Consider the following 27,379-nt stretch of genomic DNA (forward strand, 5'->3'; position numbering starts at 1 on the left):
AGAGGTTGTGGATCCGTCATGGCGGCGCTGTGTGGCACCCGTGCCGTGATTGCCGAGAGTCATTTTCTGCGAGTGTTTCTCTTCTCTCGATCCTGTCGAGGAGCAGGCAGTGAGAGTGGCTCCAGAAGCGACAGTTCTGATTCCACGGAGCCTAGGCCGCTCCCAGGCGGCTTCGCGAGCGCTTTGGAGCGGCTCTCGGAGCTGCAGCGGAAGGCGGAGCTCGGCCGGATGAGGGTGAGTCGCGAGAGCTAAGCCAGGCACTCGTTGGGGGGGGCGAGGCCTGGGGTTGGGGGCGGAGCCCGGAGGCGGGTTTGGAGGCGGAGTCAGGGTAGAGCCGGGGGCAGGGCGAAGCCCTGGCGTCGTTGATGGGCCCGGCTAAGTTGGGTGAGACCGAGAGGTGGGGCCGGGGCCGGGGGCGGGGCCCAGCGTAGGAAGTGAAGTCGGAGCTGGTCGCTTGGAACCGTGTGCGGTGGTGTTGTTCATCCGTTTGTTGTGCTTATGTATGGTATCTACATGTTGGGCCTGCGTTGTCCACACTCCTTTGCACGAGTCTTCTGAATTGAGTGCTAGAAGGGAAACCAGCAGCGAGAGCCGCCGGCGGCGCGTCCAGGACAACTCCTGGGACTCCGAGTCGGACTCGGAGGCTGGAAGAGGCTGGGCTCTCGGCTTCTCTTGTGCACAGTAGCTGCAGCGTGGAGCTTAGTGTCTGGTGTTCCAGGCTTTTCAGAAATATTTCTTAATTAAGTGGATAGGTAAATGACAGAATTAGTGTCACTATGAAGTTGAGCAAGTAATTTAACTTATCAGTGCTTCACTTTTTCTGTAAAAGACCTTTAAAAAAAAAAAATCCATCTGCCCCAGGCAATAATTCTGTAAAATACGATAGAATTATTAGATAGGTGAAATGGGAGAGATAGACATAAATACAAATTAGATTTTTTTTGAGTTAGCAGACATGAAGTTGGCAGTATTAAACTGTATAAAAATAAACTCCCAATTTCTGTACTTAGCCCCTTGGGAACCAGTCCCAAACAGTTGACAGACTGGTAGTGTCCTGGGTTACAGAAAACTGCCTGGCATCTAGCACAGTGCTTGACTCTTAGTGGGCACTCCGTGTTTGCCAGATGCATGAATGAATGAATAGAACCCACGGTGCACATTGGAACTTCAAGACAGCCTGGGCAGTCGTTGAATTGAGATTTCTGTGTGACTGCTCACAAACAGTTGAACAAGTGAGGATAGCACAGGCTTGAGCATGTAAATAAAACGTGCTAGTCCAGAATAATAACAGAGCAAGAACAATTGTCAGAGTAATAAGAAAACCGAACATACCACGTTAATTTTTAGTGTTTATTGGAAGTATTCAGTATTTTTCTGACATTTATGATGAGGACTATGAGTAATTGATAGGTATTGGTGTAAAGATTCAATTTTGTGAAAAATCTTTCATTTTGCTCTTTGAAGTTTCTGGAACCATTCAATTGCAGAGTATCCTGACATTACAAGATGAATAGTTTGTCTTTATTGTGTGATCAGGATTTTTGAAAAAAATTGTATAAAGTGATGTTGTGAAAGGAGAATATAAATAGCACTGAAGGTTGCTATGTGCATATAAAAGCCTCCTTTCCCTCATTTTTTCAAAGCTGGAAGGTGTTTTTATAAATGCATACTACTAGAGATTTTATGTATACGTATATGAGTATAAGTTAATTATATATACAGATATACTTAAAAACATACAGGTTTTTGAACTACCTCATTAATGTTTAAGAATGAAAGCTCTGGATTCAGACAATCTTGCTTTGAATTATGATTCTTCTATCATTTACTGCCTGTGTTTCCTTGGAAAGTTATGTAATATCCATGTATCTTCTTTTCCTTTTTTTTAATAACAGGAAACTCTATCATGGGATTATTATGAGATTAAATGAATTCATTATTTAAACACTTAGTACAGGGACCTGGTAATGAGCACTCAGTATGTTTTCATTGCTGCTGCTGAAAATTGCTCTTCTCACTTAAGTATAACTTTGAATATTTTTCCTTATCATTATATATATGTAGTGTAGTGTGCTTACCCTTGTCCTTAGGTATCCAACAAGGGATTGGTTCCAGGATCCTCCTCTGTGATACCCAAATGCTGGATACTCAAGTCCTTTATATAAATGGTACAGTTAGCCTTCTGCAGCTTCCACATCTGCATATACAGGAGGCTATCTGTATACCTCACTGAAAAAATATTTGTTTGGCATTCCATTGTTTGGATATAGTATTATTTATCTAACCAGACCTTCACTAGTGAGCTTCTAGACTGGTTTATTTTTTCCTCCCCTTAATACAGACAGTGCTACAGTGAGTATTTACATTTTTTCTGCCTATTTATGGGATATATAGGGCCTCCCCAGTGACTCAGTGGTAAAGAATTTGCCTGCCAATACAGGAGACGGGGGTTCAGTTCCTGGGTGGGAAAGATCCCCTGGAGAAGGAAATGGCAACCCACTCCATTAGTCCTGCCTGGGAAATCCCATTGTCAGAGGAGTCTGATGGGGCTACAGTCCTTGGGATTGCAAAAGAGTCGTGCAGGACTTAGCCACCAGGTGGCTCAGTGGTAATCCACCTGCCAATGCAGAAGACTCTGGAGATACCGGTTCAATCCCTGGGTCGGGAAGATCCCCTAGAGTAGAAAATGGCAACTTGCTTCAGTATTGTTGCCTAGAAAATTCCATGAACAGAGGAACCTGGTGGGCTACAGTCCATGAGGTTGCAAAGAGTCAGACACGACTGAGCACACCCTTATCCATATATATGGGATATATACTGACTAAAAGTGTGCACACAGTTTGAGTTTTGACAGATGCAGACTGCACCACACTCCCACTTATAGTGCATGACAGTGCCTGTTTCCTCACCCACTTAAACATGTGGGGCATTATAAGTGGATTTTCTTGATATTGAGCAGTCAAAACAAAATACAGAAATTGAGAACTGGGTTGTTTATCCCTCACTTTTGACACTAGTTTGTAATTTTTATTAAAATAATTGGATGTTCACAGTTTTTGACTTGCTGCTGTTGCTAAGTCGCTTCAGTCGTGTCCGACTCTGTGCGACCACATAGACAGTAGCCCACCAGGCTCCGCTGTCCCTGGGATTCTCCAGGCGAGAATACTGGAGTGGGTTGCCATTTCCTTCTCCAGTGCACGAAAGAGAAAAGTGAAAGTGAAGTTGCTCAGTCGTGTCTGACTCTTAGCGACCCCATGGACTATAGCCTACCAGGCTCCTCCGTCCATGGGATTTTCCAGGCAAGAGTATAATATTAAGTAAATTCTATAAATTTGAACTGATAAAATGCACTTATACCAACAAAATACTATGCTTATTATTATATATATTGGGTTCTATATAAGATTTAATTTGTAACATGGTTTCTGCTTTAAAGAAAGCTTTTGGAGTGTAGACAGTTTGCTGTTCCCTAAACAAAGCATGATGTCTTTACCTTTGCTCTTCCCCCTAGAATTAGCGTCCCTGCCTACAAATTCCATAGTAAAAATCATCTCTTGTTTTAGGCCTTTATCATCTCACCAACCAGATGAAACTTATATTGAAAGTCCTGGGGCTTTGATTAAAATATGTGTGTGTGTGTGCGCGCTTAGTTGCTCAGTCATGTCTGACTTTGCGACCCATTGGACTGTAGCCCACCAGGCTCCTTTGTCCATGGATTCTCCAAGCAAGAACACTGGAATGGGTTACCATGCCATCCCCCAAGGGATCTTCCCAACCCAGGAATTGAGCCTGCATCTCCTGTGTCTCCTGTATTGCAGGGATTCTTTACTCGCTGAGCCATCAGGGAAGCCTATATATCTATAAGTATATATATGTATGTGTATATATATATATATGTATGTATATATATATGTATGTGTATATATATATGTATGTATATATATATATATGAAAGTAAACACATACACACACACACATATATATATATGAATGGAGGTTAACCTTGTACCCATTGGTTAAATTCTTATCTTTGAAATGTAGACACATGTATCTATATGTGCACCTCAGAGATATGAAATATTCAGTAAGAACCAAACAAGTTATTCTTAAAAGGAACTTTCCACTGCAGGCAGGAATTTAATCAAGGGCAATTCGTGTGAATTCCGTATGTTAAAATTTCAGTGATCTCAAGGGATCTCAAGTTTCAGTGACCTGAAAGTCCATTTATTCGTCCATGCTCACTTATTCATTTCTCTTTTCCTTGGTTCATTATTTTAAGATTGGTTTATTCATGTGTCTCTGTAAAGTGTTTTGTTTATTTTTTGTAGGATGGGGACCAAGTCCTTTTCATTTTTGTAACCAATGTAACACATGCTTACGTATAGAGGACCTGGTAAATATTTGCTATATTTGCATTTTTAAAGTCAAATGCCTTTTTCCTTTTAAAAATATTTTAAAACCTTTAACCCTTGTATGGCACTTAGTAGTAGTAGTAGTTTAGTCGCCAAGTCGTGTCTGACTCTTGCGACCCCATGGACTGTAGCCCCCCAGGCTCCTCTGCCCATGGGATTCTTCAGGCAAGAATAATGGAATGGGTTGCCATTTCCTTTAGAGAACAGAGATTTGTAGAACCTGTTAAGCCGACTGGGAGCTGTGGTGCAGTGAAAAACCTGTCTTATAGCCACCAGGTGGCAACAGTTGAGCAAAGAATTGGTTTTCTGCTTTATGAATGTTACTGCTTCTTAACAGTAGAGGGTGGCGTGTTACTATACAGCACATTGAGAAAATGGTTTGCAAGAGTTTTTAAGGCCACACAAAACATTTTATTGTTTTAGGATGGTAACTATTTTAGCTGATTTATGTAGAATACTGATGTTATAATACACTTTATGGTTTCATTTTAGCAATATATTGGATAGATTTTATGTAAATATTTTTTTAAATTTTTCATGAATATTTCTTGTTGGTATTTTTTATTTCAAAATGTTGGACTATTCCAACTGAATATCTAAATCAGATATTTTGTCTTTTCAGAATACTGAAAAATCCAAAAAATAGCTTGTTTGAAGGATTGGTTTCAGTTGTCTTATTTTTAGTATAAGATATGTCTTCTTATATATTATAGAATTCTAGGAGAATTATCTCCAAGTTAATAATAAAAGTCTTCTGAAGTATTTGGTTTCACGATAGAGTCTAACATCTTCAAAGTAGGTTTAGAGGAAATGACCAATTAATATAAAAAAATGAAAGAGTATTGAAATAGATATAAATCTCTAAGGAAAGTAGGTTTTTATCAGCAGCTGTAATATACATACTAATATAAATAGTACTATACATTTCCTAAAGGAAAAGATGAATATATTCTGCATGTATTCTGTTTCTTGGGTGGTCATATGCTCTGATCATATACAATCAGACTCCTGTGATTTCCCAAGTCAGCATTAGCTTTCACTTATTATGTCTCTTTCCTAACTCGTATTTTTACTTAAACATCTCACTTTCTTCTTTTAATATGTTTGGATTTTCCTTTTATTTTGTTTTTACTTTTACTGGTTTTATTAAGATTTTCTCTTTTGATTAATTTTTCTAATGTGATTATGATGCTTAAGTTTGTTTTTATCTGTTGTCATTAAATAACAGGAAATGAAGCAGTCATATTTGAGTGGAGCCTGGTTTGTAGGGATTTAGGAATAAAATTAAACAGTGATGATCCCATTTGTCATTTCCCTCTCTTTGTAAAACTTGGGGCACTCTGCTGTTGTCAGCTGGCAAACATGGAATGATAGACTCCCAGTCCAGGAGTCAGTGACTCAAGTCCTCTGGCCTCTGACGAGCTACTCAGGTTGAGATGGTCAGATCCTCCCAAAGGAGATAAGTGCACACTGGAGCAGAGGGTGTTTATCCCAGAGAAATGAAAACTTATGTTCATATAAAAACTTACACAGAAGTGGCCATAGGAGCTTTGTTTATTTGTTATAGCCAAAAACTGGAAACAGCTCACCTGTCCTCGAACTGGTCAGTAGTTAAACATACTGTGGTATATCTGTCTTGTGGAATACAACTCAGCAGTAAAGAGGAACTAGTGATCGATACATACAGCAGCTTGAGTGGCTCTCAGGTGAGTTATGCTTTGTGAAAAAAGCCAATCCCAAAGAGTTACATACTTTGTGATTCTGTTTATTTGACAGTATTGAAATAACGTAATTACTGAGATGGGGAACAGATATATGGTTGCTAAAAGTTAGGATAGGGCAGAAGGGATATGAGGAATGGAAAGACAGCACAAGGGATTGTTGTGGTGATGGAACTTCCTGTGACTTGACTGTGGTGGTGTATACATGAACCTTCACATATGATAAAAGTGTATAGAACTAAATATACACACAAATGATTACATCTGAAACTGGTGAAATCTCAATACTACTGATGGATTACATCAGTGTCACTTTCCTGGTTGTAATATTATACTGTGGTTACCAGATGTTACCATTGGGAGAACTGATAAACATTGCAGGAGCTCTCCATGTATTATTTCTTGGAATTGCATGTGAATTTACAGTGGTCTCAAAATAGAAAATTTAATTTTAAGAAAAGTATCATTTCACTAGTCTCAGGTCCAGCACTAGTCAGCCCAGTGAAGTCCGTAAGTGTGACCCCATTATCCCCCATAATTAATGATTTCTTTGGTTAAAAGCAATGCTATTTGGAATACCATGACAATGAACATGAGAGTCTGTAAGTTCATGGATGGTGGTTTTGGTAGAAGTTTTGTGGGCAGGGAAGGCAAATCCATATTCAGAATAAATGTCCATTCTAGTGATAAATATATCACTGTCCTTTCCATTTCAAATAGTCCTATGTCATCAATTTGCCACCAGGTGGCTGGCTGATGCTCTCAGGAAATGATACTGTCTTGGAAGTTTAGTATTGATTTCTGCCGTGGTAGATTGGTCATTTAGCAGTGACTATAGCCAAATCACTACTCACAGGGTGACTGGAAGTCAGTATTCCTGAGTCTTTGCATAAGCTCCATCCCACAAAAATTCAGGGGCCTAGAAGCTGGTAAAATTTCTAATTGGCCAGTGGTCTGGGACATGTTGAGATACCCTTCCTACCCCCAAGACAAAAGCACATCCCTGCTGTCATGGCAATTTTGTTCTTTAACGCGCTGGGGAGGTGGGCAAGAGTGTCAGGGAGAGAGATTGACTGACTCCACATGACTAGTTGTCTTGTCCCTTGATTATTAAGATTCTTCTCTGCTGAAGAAATTATTCATGTGTGACTCATTTATTTTGTCACTCTGTGCCTGTTTCAGAGAGGTCTGTCCTCCTATCTCTTTCCCAGACCTTGTCACATATTTCTCAATCCTGTTTCTGCTAAATCTCTGACCATCCAGCACAATCATTAGTCACTTGACACAAATCATTTTTGGTCCTCACTTTAGGCCATCTGTCTTTGCAGAGAGATAATCATTCAAGTGCCCTGCTCAGAGCCCTCTACTGCTGTCGTTCAGGGCTACTGTAGTTCTGCATATGCTACTCATAGAGACCTGTCAGAATACTCATTGTCCATCTGTGTACTGCTAGCATCATGTCTGCCAGGTTATAAAACTCAGGTAGTGGAAGAGCTTGCCTGATGACCTGCACATTTTGCCGAGTCTTACCTTATTCTGGGCCCCACTCAAAACTGGCAGCTTTTTGGGTTACTTGTTAAAAGAATTGAAGAAGCATGTCCATATGAAGTACTTGTTGCCTGCAAAAATCAAAGAGACCCATTAAGCATTAGCTTCTTTGTGGTAAGAAAGGATATCTCGACATAGCCCAGACCTCTGGCCCCCTGGGAATTTCAACCAAGGCCCAGCATTTTTGTGGGATTCATTTCCCACCCTCTGGCATAGAGGTGTCTTACCATGTGTCGAGAATAGTTGCAGTTTTCTGCTTCCACGTCAAGTCAGCATGTGTAATGGAGTAGCATAGTGTCCTGTGGAATGGAGTGGCCCTCAGAGTCTATGTAAACTAGACTGTGGAATAGAGCTGGAGAGTTAATGTAACCTGGAGGTATATCATCTTTACTAACAGGTCTAGAAAAAGAAAGCATTTGTTAGATAATTATTGCATGCCAGGTGCTGAGGGATATTTTAATTTACTCCAGCCATGAAATCACATCTGGAACAACAGCTGCAATTGGAGTTACCCCTTGATTAAGTTTATAACAATAAATTGTCCTTCTGGAAGACCTGTTTTCTGCAGGGCCTTGTAGGCAAGTTGAATGCGTGTGTGGTAGGAGTCACCACCCTGAATCTTCCAGGTCCTTGACAGAGGCGCTGACTGCTGCAGTGCGCTAGGAAGGTGGTATTTTGCCTTTGACTCACTTCTTTGGTAGGTAGCGAAAGTTCTAGCATCTTTCACTTGGTCATTCGTACTCTAATAGCCTTCACTCGACAGATCGAGGAACCAGTGTGGAGATTCTGCCAGTGGCTGACTATATGTGTTCCATTGTGGATTCTAGGGAGAATAACCATAGAGCAGGCTCATGAGATAGATCTAAGCTAAAACTCCGTTTATCACACGATCTCCATAAGCCCTTGTTTTGACTGGCACTGAATGTGTTCTTGAAGAGTTGGTGTCAGTTAAGATAATCTCTGAAAAGTCTGCTAATTTCTCCTCCCTCAGTTTTGGTAAATAGCCACAGCTCCCTTTCAGAAAGCTGGAAGGAACATTGGTGGTCCAGATTTTGGGTTTTGTAACAGCATCTTCCCTCAAGGGGACACACACGACCTCCTCTTCTTTCGAAAAGCTTGGTGTCTGGGAATTGGTTCAAGGGAATTGGTTGAGGGGCCGTGAGTTTCATATGTGGTGATTCAAGTCAGACTTTTGTTCTCCAGAACTAGAGTTTTCCCATCTATTTTATTTCTAAGGACACCATAACCAACCAGCCAGTACCAGAGAACTCTACAGGCAGTTAGGCTCTGCTGCATTATGATAACCATGCCCACCATGTGGTTGGCTAAGAAGTGCTGACCTGACTCCTGCCACTAAAGGATCTCATTATTTCCCACTTAGTTCAGGGAGCTCTTGTTGGCAGTAGTTCTCACCATCAGTCCTGGCCTGTGGAGAACAGCTACCACACGGCTCTCAGAAATGCTGTTACTCCCTTCTCAAAAGTGTTTCTCTTAGTCTTGGTAAAGTGCATATCTTATAGATCCTCCTGGGGCCATAATAAGAGGTGGTGAACAGATCATAAATAATAAATCCATCCCAACGTTATATTCTGTTCTAGCCTTTGACTACCTTTCTCAGTGGTATACTAAGGAAGTTCTGGTATTTCAACTTCATCTAGTGTAGTCTGTCATTGGGTCCAGGTTTCATTCAGTCCACCAAGCCAGCTATTAAAAGCCTCTCCCAGCCACGTAAGCTAATATATTATATCTGAATCTCTGCCTGTGCATGCATGCTAAGTTGCTTCAGTTGTGTCCTACTCTTTGCAACCCCTTGAACTGTAGCCTGTCAGGTTCCTCTGTCCATGGGGTTCTTCAGGCAAGAATACTGGAGTGGGTTGCCATGCCCTCCTCCAGGGGATCTTTCAACCCGGGGAATCGAACCTAGGTCTCCTGCATTGCAGGCAGATTCTTTTACCATCTGAGCCACCCAGGAAGCCCCAGTGATGACTGGGTCTATAATGAATTGATTAATTTTTTTTAAGCTACATTTTAGGGGGTGATGGTCCTACCAGAGGCATATTTTGAGAGCTTTACATGTGGCTATATATTTATTTAATCCTCATAACAGCCCTGTGAAGTAGGTATAATTATTAACCCCCTTTTATAGGTGAGTAAACAGTAGCATAGAGAGTCTAAGTGCATTGCCCCAACCACAGAGCTGGTAAGTGGTACCATCAGGACTTGAGCCACATAGTCCGACCTCAGAGCCTTAGGAGCCTGTGCTCCTATTCCAGGCCTTACTAACTGCTCATACCTTGCCAGACAGCTGCCATTTTGATTCTTTTCTTTCCTGATGGACTGAGTTACCTATTGCTGCATAATCAGCCCTCCAGACTTATTTCTCCAGACCATTTATTTAATTATTGTGTTTTTTAGAGAAGAGAAAAAATATATTGTATTTATTTTGCCAGGGCAATAAACACCTTATTTCTAGGTGTGGTGCACTTGGCCTTTCTGTCAAATGTTCTGTGCTGGACAGAAAATTGCCTTCCTTGACTATATTCTTTTAATTATTCTACTTGTTTTCAGCCTCACTTCTCATTCCAGCTTTCTATAATTCCTGGCATGATGGAGTCCTGGGCCTTTATGGGATTCTTCAGAATAGATTGACTTATTTTCATAGCTTCTTCCTTCTTTGTACTTTTAGCTGCAGTTTCCTTCAGTCTCCTTCACTAGTTATCCCCCTTCTGCATGCTTTCGGTCCACTAGAAAGTTGTTTAAATTTCTTGCATACTTTTTGTCTCGATTCTGTTCTCTTTAATATTGCTGCTGCTGCTGCTGCTAAGTCGCTTCAGTCGTGGCCGACTCTGTGCGACCCCACAGATGGCAGCCCACCAGGCTCCCCCGTCCCTGGGATTCTCCAGGCAAGAATACTGGAGTGGGTTGCCATTTCTTTCTCCACTGCATGAAAGTGAAAAGTGAAAGTGAAGTCGCTCAGTCATGTCCGACTCTTAGCGACCCCATGGACTGCAGCCTATCAGGCTCCTCCATCCATGGGATTTTCCAGGCAAGAGTACTGGAGTGGGGTGCCATTGCCTTCTCCGTCTCTTTAATATTGGCAGTTTGTAATTTTTTTGTTCATTCTTTTACCATCATTGGGCTTCCCTAGGAGCTTAGCTGGTAAAGAATCGGCCTGCAACGCAGGAGACCCTGGTTCAATTCCTGGTCGGGAAGATCCGCTAGAGAAGGGATAGGCTACCCACTCCATTATTCTTGAGCTTCCCTGGAGGCTCAGCAAGTGAAGAATGTGCCTGCAATGTGGGAGACCTGGGTTTGATCCCTGGGTTGGGAAGATCCCCTGGAGAAGAGAACGGCTACCCACTCTAGTATTCTGGCCTGGAGAATCCCATGGACTGTATAGTCCATGGGGTCGCAAAGAGTCAGACACAACTGAGCAACTTTCACTTTCTTTCTTTACCATTACTGACTGGAATTTCAGAAGGAGGGAGAGAGAAATGTTAAGTACCCACAGTGCCATCTTGAACCACTACTCCACTAATTTTACTAAAAGAACATTGTTATGAGCATAGCATTTATTGTTTAGGGTTGAAGAAACTGAAGTTGTTACAGCACAGTTAATAGAAGGAAGTCATTTTTAAATTACCTGTCAGAGAAGACACATGTAAAGATGTTTTTCTTGCTAACTAATATGAAGTACATATACCATTTCATTATTTTTATTACTGTTTGTGTTAAAAGAGGGAGCTGGGTAGGATTTGTCTTCCATTTTCAATGGTTTATTAGTTTATAAAACCATTTTTATATTGTAGAATATTTAAGAATTCCTACTACTAAACTTGATAGGTATCCAACCTTTTCATTAACAAGTGAGAAGACAGATCCAGAGAGGTTAAGTGACAGTCAAGATTTTTAGCTATTTAGTGGTTGAGTTACTCACAGAACCCAGATTTCCTGAATATTTGTTATTCTGCTATACAATTTGCTTCCTTTTAAGTTTTTTAGTCATGTTTCTACTTTCCATCTTTTGAGGCAACTTGTATTTAAAAATCACTTTTCAGCTTGTCACGTGGTTGTGAGTAGCAGGTATGGTATTCATGTGTGAAATGAAGTGGCTGCATTCACTGGTATCTCATGCTTCCTCTGATTCCAAGTTGTATATTAAATGTCTTCATATGCATGATAGTTTTATACACATTAATTTATGCATATACTTTATAGGCTTCCCAGGTGGCTCAGTGGTAAAGAATTCCCCTGCCATTGCAAGAGACACAGAAGATGCGGGTTCGATCCTTAGGTCGAGAAGATCCCCTGGAGAAGAAAATGACAACCCACTCCAGTATTCTTGCCTGGAAAATTCCATGGACAGAGGAGCCTAGTGGGCTACAGTCTTTTGGGCCACAAAGAATTGGACATGGCTGAATGACCACTCATCAATGCACATATACTTTATATATTAAAAAATTTTAAGTAATACCCCATCCCCAAAAAGACAGATGAAAAAAAAGAAAGAAGTGGGTTGCCATTTCCTTTTCCAGGGGATCTTCCCTACCCAGGGATTGAACCTATGTCTCCTGCAGTGGCAGACAAACTCTCTACTAATGAGCCCCAGGGAAGCCCAAAGATGAGTAGAAGGCACAAATCTGTACTCATGGATTCCTGAAAAAGCATGTGTTTGGAAAAAAAAATTTTATAAGTTAAAAAAAAAAGAAAGAATCGGCCTGTATTATATATTCAACCCTACTTCAAATAAATTCAGTATGTAAACTGCTACTGCTACTGCTACTGCTACTGCTAAGTTGCTTCAGTCTTGTCCGACTCTGTGTGACCCCACAGACGGCAGCCCACCAGGCTCCCCCGTCCCTGGGATTCTCCAGGCAAGAATACTGGAGTGGGTTGCCATTTCCTTCTCCAATGCATGAAAGTGAAAAGTGAAAGTGAAGTCGCTCAGTTGTGTCCGACTCTTCGCGACCCCATGGACTGCAGCCTACCAGGCTCCTCCATCCATGGGATTTTCCAGGCAAGAGTACTGGAGTGGGATGCCATTGCCTTCTCTGCAGTATGTAAAACAACTTCTAGAAATGAGTAACACAAAACAATTAAAGCTGTCTTTCCTTTAAAATTTTATTTTAGGAAAAAGAAGAAAATTACAGCATTAAAATATAATGTTAAAATTAAAGTCAGGTCATTTAAAAATATTATGTAGCAAGAACTGCTAATTCAGACTACTAATTATATGACCCATAATCATTTTTACCTTAATGTTTATTTAAATTTGTATTAAAACTATAGTCACTTTCATTAACCTATATTCAAAGGCTTTTTTTCTTTGCAGATAGTCATATACGAGTGAGGGCTTCCCTGCTGGCTCAGACGGTAAAGAACACCTGCAGTGAGGGAGACCTGGGTTTGATCCCTGAGTTGGGAAGATCCCCTGGAGGAGGGCATCGCAACCCACTCCAGTATTCTTGCCTGGAGAATTCTATGAACAGAAGAGTCTGGAGGGCTACAGTCCATGGGGTCACAAAGAATCGGACACAACTGAGTGACTAAGCACAGCGTATAGGAATGAAGCCAGTTAACCTTCTTGGATACCCTCCCTGCATACTCACCTCCTCACCTCCTTCTCACCCCAGGCCTGAGGCTTTGTCTAAGGGCGCTTCTTACCTGCTCACCTTCCAGATTCCACCCTGGGCCACCACGTCTCCACCCAAGCACAGATGCCTGCTTTTCTCTGGCTCTTCAAGGAGGAAAAGAATGAGGAAGAAGCTGAAGAGTGTACCTGACTTTTTAAAGCAAGATTTCATATCAGTGTTTTTATTATTGCTGCAAAACAAATATACAGCAAATTGACTTTTAAAAACTTCCTCTGTAAGCTATTACTCTGTATGTGTGTGTGTTAGTTGCTCAGTCATGTCCGACTCTTTGTGACCCCTCCAGGCTCCTTTGTCCATGAGATTTCCCAGAATACTGGAATGGGTTGCCATTCCCTTCTCCAGGGGATCTTCCCAACCCAGGGATCGAACCCTGGTCTCCTGCAATGCAGGCAGATTCTTTACTGTCTGAATCACCAGAGAAGCCAAGAGGTTGTGGCTGCATGGGCCCAGAAGCTGTTACTGTGCTTACCATATTATACCTTTGCATTGAATTACATGCATATCAATGTCTCTTTTCATATTTAGGGCTCTCCAAAAGATGTGGAATCCTTCGCGTCTATGCTGAGACATTCTCCTCTTACACAGATGGGACCTGCAAAGGATAAAATAGTCATTGGGCGAATCTTTCATATCGTGGAGAACGATCTTTATATAGATTTTGGCGGCAAGTTTCATTGTGTATGTAAAAGACCAGAAGTGGATGGAGAGTAAGTAGAATCATTTCCAGATGCTTTAAGAGTGTGCATAAAGTTGAGATTTCTCAAAAGTATTGTTGGACTTTAATTGGTGATTTTTTGAAAAGATAGAAAATATGATTATTTCTCTTCATCATCCTAGTTTGTCAACTTAGGCCAAGTTCACATCATGTTATATTAGTCAAGTTAGGCTAGATTCATGTCTTCTCAAAGCAGTGAAAGCAGTTTTGGGGAAGATGTGAATGTCCATTCTGATAATAAACCATTCCACATCATAAAATTAAAACCATCTTTGGAGTAATACATGCTGTTCAACCCATTGTATGTGTGACTTTTGTGCTGCTGCTTTTCCACAGTCTCCATCTGCCTCTCAAGAGAAACCTCTGATTTCTCTTTCTTCATGTTCTTTTCTCTTATTGTACCAAATTCTGATTCTTTATCATTTTCTTTTCTTCCTGTTTTGCCTCTGCTCTCTGGATTACCATTTTTCCTATTATTTGAACAGAATGCATTCTGTTTATAGTCTTTGTAGATAAAGATAATTGTGAATATAAATATGCCTTATGAAAGGCATAATATGCCTTATGAAAACCACTAAGGTAGGAGACCTGGGAGTAGAATATAAAGAGGGATGCAGAACTAAAACTCTGAGATTGGAGAACAATAGTCAGCAAGATGGAAATGAATTTTTTCCATAAATTTTTAATATATATAAATATAAATAAACATGTATATCACTGGTATTTGCCAGTTTATAATAAATTTGGCTGAGCAGGTAAAATATTCATAATTCAGCAGAGTCATATATAAAATGCATCTTTTTATAAAACTAATACCTGCTAGTCTGGCTTCACATGAGGTCAACTTGTAAGAAAAAGGATGGCAGTTCAACTGGGTGGCATCCATGGTGGCATGATGTAAAGCTTATCAGTTGTAGGGAGGAGAAGAAAGGATTTCTTTACATGAAATAAAGCAGTACTTCATTTTCAAATTACTGATATATTTTCTATTAAAGAAAAATGATCTGCTGTTGCTCTTGCTGACAGTACCCAAGAGTTTAGGATCTCTTCAGTTTGGCAGGCACTGTTGTAAGGGCTCAAAAACAAGACAGACTAGCTCTCTGCTTCCATGAAATTGGGGGAACTTAGTCTCTTGGGGGAATGGAGAATAGATAATAAACTAGTGCACAAATCAGTTTTAAAAATTGGTAATTAAATGAGTAAGAAGAGGTAGTATGATGACAAGATGTTCACTGAGTAGAAGATAATAGTAATCAGAAAAGACCTTGGACCCTTGCTTCTATTGCTAAATGTTTAAAATGCCACCAGAATGCTTCTTTTTAAAAAAAGTGATAAACAACTGATAAGGATCCCAAATTGTTTTGGTTAACTGAATATTCTAATTAGCTAAATTACAGCCTTTTAATAAGTTCTATAGCTTTTTTGTTTTAATATTCATTTCTGATTGTTGTTTAAAAGAACAAGTTTTCAGTTTTTGTCCCAAGAAGCATGTTGTTGTTGTTCAGTTGCCAAGTCATGTCCAACTCTTTGCAACCCCATGGACTGCAGCATGCCAGGCTTCCCTGACCCTCACCATCTCCCAGAGTTTACCCAGGTTCATATCCATTGAATCAGATAGAGTTATGCAAAAAGGCTTCAGAGATTGCTCTGGGAGAAGAAGGGGCAGTTAGGCCTATTTCAGAGCAACTCTGCTTTCACTGTTTTTATATATTACAGTTCTGGTAACGTCTTGTTTAAGGTGTTGGGGGGAGTGGTGGTGAGTATTTCTATCATATGAAAAAAGTTCGAAAAACACTTTTAAAAGAAAAATTAAGTCTAGAAAGACATTGCATTAATAGTAATATTTAGAATATAAAGTATAGTATTTAGGCATGAATAATAGTGTTGTGATCTACTTTGAGTGAGTTGCAAAGTGGACATATTATAATTACATTCAGAAATTTTGGCAGTGTGGTTGGGACCTAACTGTTACAGTACCAGACTCAAAAGTTTTAATCATTTTGTTTTTTAAACATCAGTTTATGACTTGGAATCAGAAGTCAGATTATAGCAAACCAGAATGACTCTGGCGTTAACTTTTTGGCAGTTATCATTGAATTAACTGACTTGCTAAATTTAATCAAGATTTTCTTCTATAAAACCCATTAACCCATACCAGCACTTAGAATTAGACAATTAGAAACTAATAGTCCTGTACCATAACTGGGCATTATTGCTTCTTTCAGTTGAGGTATATATTTAGTAAAAGCTAGTTGTGTTTATTCCCAAACCCATTTAATTATTGCTAAACAATTTATTTATTACATAAATTAATAAAATATGAGTTTTGTTCTTATGAAAGCTTATTTTAGTGTTTTAGAAAGGCACCATAAGGGAATCTTTTTAAAATAAAATTGCTATTGAATTAGTTTAAGTAAACTGTAAAGATGAGGGTGGGGTGCGGCAGTTCTTTCTGTCCCTGTGTTAGTTTTAAGTGATTGACTCTGGCAATCCCAGACTTTGCAGTATAGATATTGTTTATTTAAGGAGATCAATGCAGAGCCCCAGTGAGAGGACCTCTCCTCAGCAAGAAGGCCTGGCCCCCTCTCAAAATATTTGCATTAATTGCTCAGTAAATATCTCCACAGTGTATGTGTATACTTTTTTTATGGAGTCCTCACTTTGACCTACTTTTCCATGAACCAATCTATGAGTCAGGGAACTTCTACTGTGACTTAAAAATATAAAGCACTTTTCCCTTTAAACATTTGTGTGTGTTATTAATACAGCACACAATTTCACAAAATTTGTCCTAGTGTGGATTAAGATCATTTTGTTTCTATATCTGATAATCCTGATAGCCAGGCTTTTTAAAACCTATGTTGGCACCTTATGTACATTATCTGATTTGTTCTGCATAAGAAGCATAGGCAGTACAAGATATTATCCCCATTTCCCAAATGAAAGTGAGTCTCTGAGCATAAACAAGGTGCTACAGTCACACAGTTGTAATTAACAAGGCAAAGATTAAAGCCTAGGGCTGTGTGTATCCATCACTCAGGAATGTTCTTTCACTCTGCTGTGCTGCTCTCTAAACCTACAGCATGTAGCTATTAGTACTAAAGTGTCATAGAAACTTCCTTAAAATAGTCTGACATATGAACCAGCTTTATACCAGGGACCTTGAAAGCAGTATGGTAGTAAATCTCTATAGTAGTCTGTTAAAGACTGGTAGGTAGTCAGTTCTAACATCCTGGGTTATGGTGTCCATGGTACAGTGTGTTTGGGTAGTATTGCCACCAATAATCAAATGGCCAGCAAGCCCAGGCTTCATTTTGGAATGGTTATGAATCATGATTGTGGTGACTCCTGTAGTCACAGAAACTAGTTAATATCTGACAATGATAAGTAGCTTAGAGTCAGCATGCCTTTTGTTATTTGGGAATGACATATTTCAAAAAAGTTTATTTTGCAAAGGGTAGAAGGTTGACTCTTTATGTATAACACAATTTTTAATTGATTCATTGTATAAAATGTATCATTTGTTTTCTTGAACCTTATGAGACCCAAAGTTGTTTAACTTGTTTGTCTTTGTTTTGATGACCCAAGGTCATAATTATGAACATTAATTTCTGTATTGTATCACAACTCAAATATAGAGAATTATTGTTCCTCGGCCACGTAACCCTCCAGTTTTGTAGTTTTTGTGTTTCACCTTTGGGTGTCATGTTTCTTTTTCTACTGTTGTATTTGTGTCTGCCTTTTTAGCTTTCTTAGATTTCCTAATTTTCTTCTCATATTCTGATATTTCTTCTAATATTCTGGAAATTGGTCATCAAAATTGTGCTTAACATAAGACAACTAGAGTTTGAGTAAGGACCTCACAGCCTCTTAAGTAAGTAAAGTGTATGTACTTTAGTACGTGAACTTCATTGTGTATCTTGACCACTCCTAAGCTGCCCTGCTTAATTCTCACTGGGTTCTTTGGAGACTTGATGTCCCCGGATAACTACCTCATCAGTGAAGTGTAACCAGGTTGGGGTCTTGCCCCCATGTTGACTGCCTGTTCACCGAAGCCCTTGATAGGGATGGTTACATATCAGAAAAGTGTTTGTTGAACCAATCAAGGTACTGAGTGTCTTGGAAAGGAGCAGTTGTCATGGTTGAGACTTTAACACCTCCAGTAGGAACAGTAGTGAAAATAGGATGGGATTATTAGATCTCAAATACTACTTGAGATGGTGCCAGTTCTTACAGTGAGTGAAGCGAAAGTCACTCAGTCAGGCCCGACTCTGCGATCCCACGGACTATACAGTCCATGGAATTCTCCAGCCCAGAATACTGTAGTGGGTAGCCTTTCCCTTCTCCAGGGGATCTTCCCATCCCAGGGATCGCACCCAGGTCTTCCGCATTGCAGGCAGATTCTTTACCAGCTGAGCCACAAGAGAAGCCCTTGTGCAAAGTATTGCTTTATGGCATTGATTAGTTTGGTTGGCTTGGAATGTACCCATAATACATTTTATTAATCTCAAGAACTAAGTTGCTGATATTATTAACCTTATTTTTAAACAAGTAGACCATAGTGTAATTTTTCACTGAGTCAGCAAACATTTAATGAGCAGCTATTGTGCACCACTTCTTGTTTTATGTTAGCGATGTACAGATGAAAGACAGTCCCAGTGTTCAGGGAGTTTGTGATTCATTTGGGGGATAGAGAAGTAAACCAATACACATAGTATCATGTCAGTTTTATTTACTGTATCCTACCAGCATAGAGAAGAGGGGATTAATGATGGAGTCATCTTGTGTTGGAGACAGTTTCCCAGAGGAACTAGCAGTTGACCTGAGTTGTAGAGCAGGGATAGGAGATACAAAGTGCAGAAAATGAGAGGGAGCTGTACTTGGCAAAGTTTTCAGTGAGAGAGAACTCAAGTGGCTTAGTTGGCTTAAGTTTAGGAAAAGTGAATTGGGAGAGTAGGGACATGGGCAGGAGCCAGATCCTCAAGGAGTTTATGTATCATTTTCAAACACTGAGGCTTTACTCTGAAAGTGGTAAAGATATTAAAATATCCTGACAGGTAACAGGGACCACACTGTGTTTCAGTGAGATCATTCTGGCTGTAATGTGGAGGATGTATTAGAAGAGTGAAACCAGATTTAGAGAGGCCAGTAAGGAAGCTTCTGGAAAGAAATGGCAAGAATGTGAATTAAGTCTAGGGGTCAGGAAAGGAGATTTTTGCTAGTAATTTAGGAGATAGAAGAAACAGGTTTTGGTGATTAATTGTGGCTTGCAAGTCAGAGGGCAAAGCTTCTGATGGTATTTGATTTTAGACATGAATGAATAGGTAAATAGAAAATTGAGTTGTATTGGGGAAGTGGAGAAGGGAAATTTATTATATTGATACTTTTGCTTGCTTCAAAAAAAAAAAATTTAAAATGTCCAGATTTAGATTAGTTTGATTCTCCCTTTCCCACTCAATGGTTATAATACTTCTGATTAGTATCAGTTAAAGAACATTCCTCTTTTTTACTGAAATATCAAATCCTTGTGGCTGAACCACACTTACCTTTTTGGTTAAAGAGCCTTATTCTCTAAGTGTTTTTATTTCATTAATTTATATTTTGATTTTTTGTGAGAATCGTATACCTTGCTGTCAAATCCTAAAGTTCAATTTTATGAGTAAAGTCCATTGATTTATTCATGTTTCAGGAAGATTGCATCTCTTAAAGCATTATTTCTACACTCACTTCTCTCTTAAAACACACAAGATTGACAGCTCTGAAAATCAAAAGGTTTCAAAACAAGCATGATTGGCAGTTGTAAGGTAACTAGCACATGCACTGAATATTATTTGTACTTTTGTTTGACATTGAGGTGGAATAAACAAGTTAGTTTTCTGGTCTTTGTTTCTATTTCAGGTTGTGTGATGTATAGGGTCACATAAAGAGTGGAATGGGTACTGAATGTTTCAAAAACTAAAGTTTTCAAGGTATATTGGTAGGGGGAAAGAGAAAATAAGAATTTAAATTAAGTAGTTCTTTTTATTCCAGAGGACTTGGTTCACAGTTAAAAAGTAAGCTTGTTTTTAAATAGAGTGGTTATTGAAAATCATTCTACTAGGTTTTCTCAACAGAACTCTGATTATTTTTTAGGAAATGGTTAAGAATATATGTAAATTATGAAATAGCTCAGGAATGATCTGAGTTCATGCTGCTGCTGCTGCTGCTAAGTCGCTTCAGTCGTGTCCGACTCTGTGCGACCCATAGAAGGCAGCCCATCAGGCTCCGCCGTCCCTGGGATTCTCCAGGCAAGAATACTGGAGTGGATTGCCATTTCCTTCTCCAGTGCATGAAAGGGAAAAGTGAAAGTGAAGTCGCTCAGTCGTGTCTGACTCTTAGCGACCCCACGGACTATAGCCTACCAGGCTCCTCTGTCCATGGGATTTCCCAGACAAGAGTACTGGAGTGGGGTGCCATTGCCTTCTCCGTCTGAGTTCATGAAACACATGTAATTCCAACTCTGAATAACATTAGACGAAAAAAAAAAAATATAGAGAATAGATTGGTGGTTGTCAGAGGTTGTAGGGTGGGTGAAATGGTGAAGGTGGTCAAAAGGTACAAATTTCCAGTTATAAAATAAATAAGTCATGGAGATAAAATATACCACATGGTTACTACAGTTAATAATACTTTGTTGCATATTTGAAAGTTGTTTAGAGAGTAGACCTTAAAAGTTCTCATCACAAAAAGTTGCGTTTGTTACTGTTTATGGTGATGGATGTTAACTAGACTTATGGAGACTGTTTCATAATATACAGAAATAGTGAATCATTACGTTGTACCCCTGAAACTAATATAATAGCAAATGTCAATTATACCACAATAAAAAATTTTTTTAATGAATAACATTATAGTTTCCCACCCACCTCCCCTCAGGTATATCATATAGCAGTGTTCTTTTGTTTTGATTTTTTTTCTATTGAATTCTATTTTGATTGATGTACAAAATTCATTTACTTTTTGTAGCTTATTCACATACGTGCAGCTGTATTAACCCAGAGACTGTGTAAATTTAAATGTCTTGTAAGTTTGCCTTATATACTTTCTCAGGACTGTAAAGGTTAAAAGTGAATCTGGAAACTCCTATGGTGGCTACTTGTTAAGGAATGCAAGCAATTAAGTGTTCCCACAAAAGCTTTGAAGTTAATATCCTATTAGGACAGCAAGGAGAAAAAGTCAAGGCTGCACTTATACAATTGGTTCAGGCTGTAGTTCTATTGACTTAAAAGTAGATTTTAGAAAAATTAAGTTATCTTAATAGAAATTGTGAATCCTGTTTTAGTTTGTAGAATTTCGTATTAATTTAAATTGCCACTTGATAACATCTAGAGACTTTCAGGAACCCAGAATTTCAACATGTCCTTTGTCATTTGTGGTTAATAATACAAGCAATAATGACTAACATTTGTTGAACACTCTGTGCCAGGCACTTTGCTAAGAGATTTGCATGTGTTTTTTTAAACATCTTTTTATTAAGTAGATACTAAAATAGATACTGTTAGAATCTTTATTAAAAAGCACTGAAGAAATAAAGGCTTACAGAGATTTTAAGTAACTTACCCAAGGACAGCAGCTAGTAAATAAGCAGAGAGAGACTGTTAGCTCTAAGTCCATATTGTTAACCTCTACTTTATACGTACTCATCAAATGCACTTCCAGGGTGCGTGTGTATGTGTGACCTGCTAATTTTCTCAGCAGATATTGAGTATCTTAATTAGTGTGCTGAATGCAGTTTAGAAGAACTGTGTAATGTCTTTAAGAGGAAAGATGCATATCGCCCAGTAACACAGGAGTATATGAATGAATGCCTAAATGAGTGATGTGATTAAGCATAGAAGTGTTCAAGGTAGAACTGGAGAAGTGAGAATTGAAATGGTTTTATAAAAAAAGAAGGGCTCCTCACGGAGATGAAACTTTGGCTTGACTCTGAAGGGTAGGGGAAGGGGCATTGGAAAATGGATAATGAGAGGACAGTGGTGGAGGAGACAGCATGAACAATGGCACAGAACTGAGAATGAGCCTGTCGTCTCCATCTGTGTAACATATTACTCCAAAACTTAATGGATTAAGACAATAGACATTTATTATCTCATGCAATTGCTGTGAGTCAGGAATTTATGAGTGTCTTTGCTGGACCATCCTGGCTCAGGGTTTCTTATGAGCTTCATTTAAGATATTGGCCAGCCTGCAGTCATCTGAAGGCTTAACTAGGGCTGGAGAATTTGCTTCCAAAGTGGCTGCCTCACATGCCTGGCAAGTTAGTGCTGGCTGTGGGCAGGAGGCCTTAGGCCTTATCACATGGACTTCTCCAGGGCTCCTTGAGTGTCCACACTGCATAACAGTTAGCTTTCCCCTGAGTAAATAAGAGAGACCTTGGAAGTGGTTGTAATGTCTTTTATGACCTAGTCATACATTGTCACTTCTGCCATATTCTCTTCATTAGAAGTAAGTCAGTAAGCCCAGCCCACACTCAGTGGCTGAGGAGTTAGTCCCCACCTTTTAGAGGGAGGTATGAATATAACCTGTGTACATATTTAAAATCATCATGGGTCAGGAGCCCATCGCTTGGATGAAATTTTAAGAGTAATGAAATATTTGGGCTTCCCAGATAGCTCAGTGGTAAAGAAACCACCTGTCAAGCAGGAGACATGGGTTCAATCCGTTGGTCAGGAAGATCACCTAGAGAAGGAAATGGCAGCCTACTCCAGTATTCTTGCCTGAGAAATCTCACGGACAGAGGAACCTGGTGGGCAACAGTCCATGGGGTCACAAATAGTCAGACACAACTTAGTGACTAAAATACAACAATGAAATATTTGCTTTAGTAGACAGGCAAGGATCCTTACAGAAAACTGAATTTCAAGATGAAAATCTGTGATGGTGGAGATACAAAGGAGCTGAATTTGGGGATTGGTGTTTTTGGATGATGACATGGTAGTGATATGGGAGATAGATAGGCAAGGCCAGTTCTGAGACTATCATAGGTATCTAGACAGGCTGACTACTGGTTGGACTAGAGTAAGAAGAAATGGGAAAGGAAAGTTAGGAGAGATTGTTCAAAGAAGTGACTGATAGGTTTTGGTGACTGGTACTTGAGGTTCCCAGCCCAGGTGACTAGAAAGATGGAGGTCACAGCAAAAGGAAAGTTGGGTAGAGCTGCTGTTCATAGTGAAGGACGTGGAGCTTTGTTTCAGACACATGATTATTCTGTACATGTTTGGCCATTTGCAGCTGAGTTTATGAGAAATTAGGATGTAGAAAAACAGTAGACCTGAAATTAGCAACTTCATCAGTTCAGTCGGTCAGTTGTGTCTGACTCTTTGCGACCCCATAGACTGCAGCACTCCGGGCTTCCCTGTCCATCACCAACTCCCATAACTTGCTCAGACTCGAGTCCTTCTAGTTGGTGATGCTATCCAACCATCTCATCCTCTGCCACCCAGTTCTCCTTTTGCCTTCAATCTTTCGCAGCATCAGGGTCCTTTCCAATGAGTCAGTTCTTCGCATCAGGTGGCCAAAGTATTGGAGCTTCAGCTTTAGCATCAGTCCTTCCAATGAATATTCAGGACTGATTTCCTTTAGGATGGACTGGTTGGATCTCCTTGCAGTCCAAGGGACTCGTAAGAGTCTTCTCCAACACTATAGTTTGAAAGCATCATTTCTTTGGCGCTCAGCTTTCTTTATAGTCCAACTCTCACATCCATACATGACTACTGGAAATACCATAGCTTTGACTATACGGACCTTTGTTGGCAAAGTAATGTCTCTGCTTTTCATATTGGGCTCTAAGTTTCTATATCTTCTGTATCAGCAAAATAACAAAAAACAAAGGCAATGGCATCAGTGCAGGTTTGTGTTTGTGCCACATTAAGCAAGAGTGATTTTTTTTCCCCCAAAAGAAATCTTGCAGTGTTCAGGTTCAGGTATCCTGTTAGAGCTCAATAGCTTTGTTTCTAAAAGTGAAATAAATGCAAAGGTAAAACTAGCAGATGGGATCCTTTCAGAGGGTAACAACCTTGCCAGGTGTATTCAGCACAGGATCATATTGTAGGACTTTAAGCAGAGTTCTGAAAATGCTTTCATTTATTTCTGGTAGAGTCCTTGTTACTTTACTTTTTTCACTCTTAGTCCTCTTGTTCCTCTCTTCCACCTCCTTAGCAGATCGCTTTATCCCCTTCTTTTTTGAAATTAAGTTCATACATTAGTTTAATCTATATGAAATTGCTATTTTTTTAAAGTAAAAAAATAGTTGAATATCTGAAATATCATATGAATTCAACTTAATACTCCCTGGCTTTGCTATTCTCTACTTTAAATTTTCTCTGATATTATCTTTTCTAGAAAATTTGATAAAATTTGAAACATTTTACCCTTCAAACTATTCTCTTCCTCCCTATCTCCCAGATTGCCCTTATTTTCTAAATTTCATTTCTTCCTCAGTTCAGCTCACCTGACTCTGCCCTCACCAAGTACTAACTAAAATCACCCTCTTAAATTCATCAGTGACCTCTGGTCCTCCGCACAGTTGTTTTTGCTGAAGCTGTCCATAGTATTCAATACTGTCTGTTGACCATTTTCATTCCTGAAATTGTCATATACCTTCTTTTTCTTGATTCTCCTTCTTTCCTTGTTTTTTTTTTTTTTTTTACATTCCTCTAAAACTGCTTTCTAAAATTTTAGAGACTAAGAATGATAGGAAGGAGATACTCTGGTTTTTTTTGAATGTGTAGGGAAATTGATAGCAGGGCAAGTGTCAGGAAGAACATGAGTGTGGAGGGCAAAAGGCCTTTGGTTCTAATCCTCTGTCAATCAGTATGTACAGTAAAAGCTCCTTTACCCCAGAGTTTTAAGCCAACTTTTTCACTCTCCTCTTTCACCTTCATCAAGAGGCTCTTTAGTTCTTCTTCACTTTCTGCCATAAGGGTGGTGTCCTCTGCATATCTGAGGTTATTGATGTTTCTCCTGGCAATTTTGATTCCAGCTTGTGCTTCATTCAGTCCAGCATTTCGCATGATGTACTTTGCATAGCAGTTAAATAAGCAGGGTGACAATACTCTCTTCTCATTTGGAACCAGTCTGTTGTTCCATGTCCAGTTCTAACTGTTGCTTCTTGACCTGCATACAGATTTCTTAGGAGGCAGGTAAGGTGGTCTGGTATTCCCGTCTCTTAAAGAATTTTCCACAGTTTGTGGTGATCCACACAGTCAAAGGCTTTGGTGTAGTCAATAAAGCAGAAGTAGATGTTTTTCTGGAACGCCCTTGCTTTTTCAATGTTCCAACAGATGTTGGCAATTTGATCTCTGGTTCCTCTCCCTTTTCTAAAACCAGCTTGAACATCTGGAAGTTCACTGTTCACATACTGTTGAAGCTTGGCTTGGAGAATTTTGAGCATTACTTTGCTAGCATGTGAGATGAGTGCAATTGTGTCGTAGTTTGAACATTTTCTGGCATTGCCTTCTTTGGGACTGGAATGAAACCTGACCTTTTCCAGGCCTGTGGCCACTGCTGAGTTTTCCAAATTTACTGGTATTTTGAGTACAGCACTTTCACAGCATCGTCTTTTAGGATTTGAAATAGCTCAACTGTAATTCCATCACCTCCACTAGCTTTGTTCGTACAGATGCTTCCTAAGGCCACTTGACTTTGCATTCCAGGATGTCTAGCTCTAGGTGAGTGATCACACCATCATGGTTATCTGAATCATGCAGATCTTTTTTGTACAGTTCTTCTGTGTATTCTTGCCACCTTTTCTTAATATCTTCTGCTCCTGTTAGGTCCATACCATTTCTGTTCTTTATTGTGCTCATCTTTGCATGAAATGTTCCCTTGATATCCCAGATTTTCTTGAAGAGATCTCTAGTGTTTCCCATTCTATTATTTTCCTCTATTTCTTTGCATTGATCACTGAGGAAGGCTTTCTTGTCTCTCCTTGCTCCCTTTGGAACTCTGCATTCAAATGGGTATATCTTTCCTTTTCTCCTTTGCCTTTCACTTTTCTTCTTTTCTCAGCTACTTGTAAGGCCTCCTGAGACAACCATTTTGCCTTTTTGTATTTCTTTTTCTTGGGGATGGTCTTGATCCCTGTCTCCTGTACAATGTCACGAACCTCCATCCATTGTTCTTCAGGCACTGTGTCTATCAGATCTAATCCCTTCAATCTATTTGTCACTTCCACTGTATAATGGTAAGAGATTTGATTTAGGTCATACCTGAATGGTCTAGTGGTTTTCCGTTCTTTCTTCAGCTTAAGTCTGTGTTTTGTAATGAGAAGTTCATGATCTGAGCCACAGTCATCTCCTGGTCTTATTTGTGCTTATTGTATAGAGCTTCCTCTATCTTTGGCTGCAAAGAATATAATCAATCTGATTTCGGTTGGTTATTGACCATCTGGTGATGTCCATATGGCAGAAAGCTAAGAAGAACTAAAGAACCTCTTGATGAAAGTGAAAAAGGAGAGTTAAAAAGTTAGCTTAGAGCTCAACATTCAGAAAACTAAGATCATGGCATCTGGTCCCATCGCTTCATGGCAAATAGATGGGGAAACGATGGAAACAGTAAGAGACTTTATTTTTTTGGGCTCCAAAATCACTGCTGATGATAACTGCAGCCTTGAAATTAAAAGATGCTTGCTCCTTGGAGGGAAAGCTATGACCCACCTAGACAGCATATTAAATAGCAGAGACATTACTTTGCCAACAAAGGTCCATCTAGTCAAAGTTATGGTTTTTCCAGTAGTCATGCATGGATGTGAGAGTTGGAACATAAAGATAGCTGAGCACCGAAGAATTGGTGCTTTTGAACTGTGATGTTAGAGAATACTCATGAGAGTTGCTTGGACTGCAAGGAGATCCAGTCAGTCCATCCTAAAGGAAATCAGTCCTGAATATTCATTGGAAGGACTGATGCTGAAGGTGAAACTCCAATACTTTGGCCACCTGACGCGAAGAACTGACTCACTAGAAAAGATTCTGATGCTGGGAAAGATTAAAGGCAGGAGGAGAAGGGGACAACAGAGGATGAGATGGTTGGATGGCATCACCGACTCAACGGACATGGGTTTGAGCAAGCTCTTGGAGTTGGTGATGGACAGGGAAGCCTGGCATGCGCAGACCATGGGATCGAAAAGAGTCTGACATGACTGAGCAACTGACCTGAACTGAACCCCAGAATTTAAGCCTAGGTTAATTTAGCCAGGCATGCTCAGTCTCTCAGTCGTGTCTGACTTTTGTCACCCCATGGACTGTAGCTCGCCAGGCTCCTCTGTCCATGGGGTTTTCCAGGAAAGGATAC

At 39.8% G+C, this 27,379-nt stretch overlaps 1 protein-coding gene across 1 annotated transcript in view; it reads left to right on the forward strand.

Annotated features, from left to right (window-relative positions):
- The window catches only part of MRPS28 (mitochondrial ribosomal protein S28), a 95,693-nt gene continuing 68,314 nt past the window's right edge, over positions 1 to 27,379 (forward strand). The window contains exons 1-2 of the mRNA XM_081503341.1: positions 1 to 234; positions 13,861 to 14,042. Coding sequence (XP_081359467.1) covers positions 19 to 234; positions 13,861 to 14,042 — 398 coding nt within the window. The 5' untranslated portion in view covers positions 1 to 18. The remainder of the gene's footprint in view (positions 235 to 13,860; positions 14,043 to 27,379) is intronic.

The sequence above is a fragment of the Giraffa tippelskirchi genome, chromosome 6, assembly GCF_054371585.1.
Source record: "Giraffa tippelskirchi isolate mGirTip1 chromosome 6, T2T-mGirTip1v1.2.pri, whole genome shotgun sequence".
Taxonomy (NCBI): domain Eukaryota; kingdom Metazoa; phylum Chordata; class Mammalia; order Artiodactyla; family Giraffidae; genus Giraffa; species Giraffa tippelskirchi.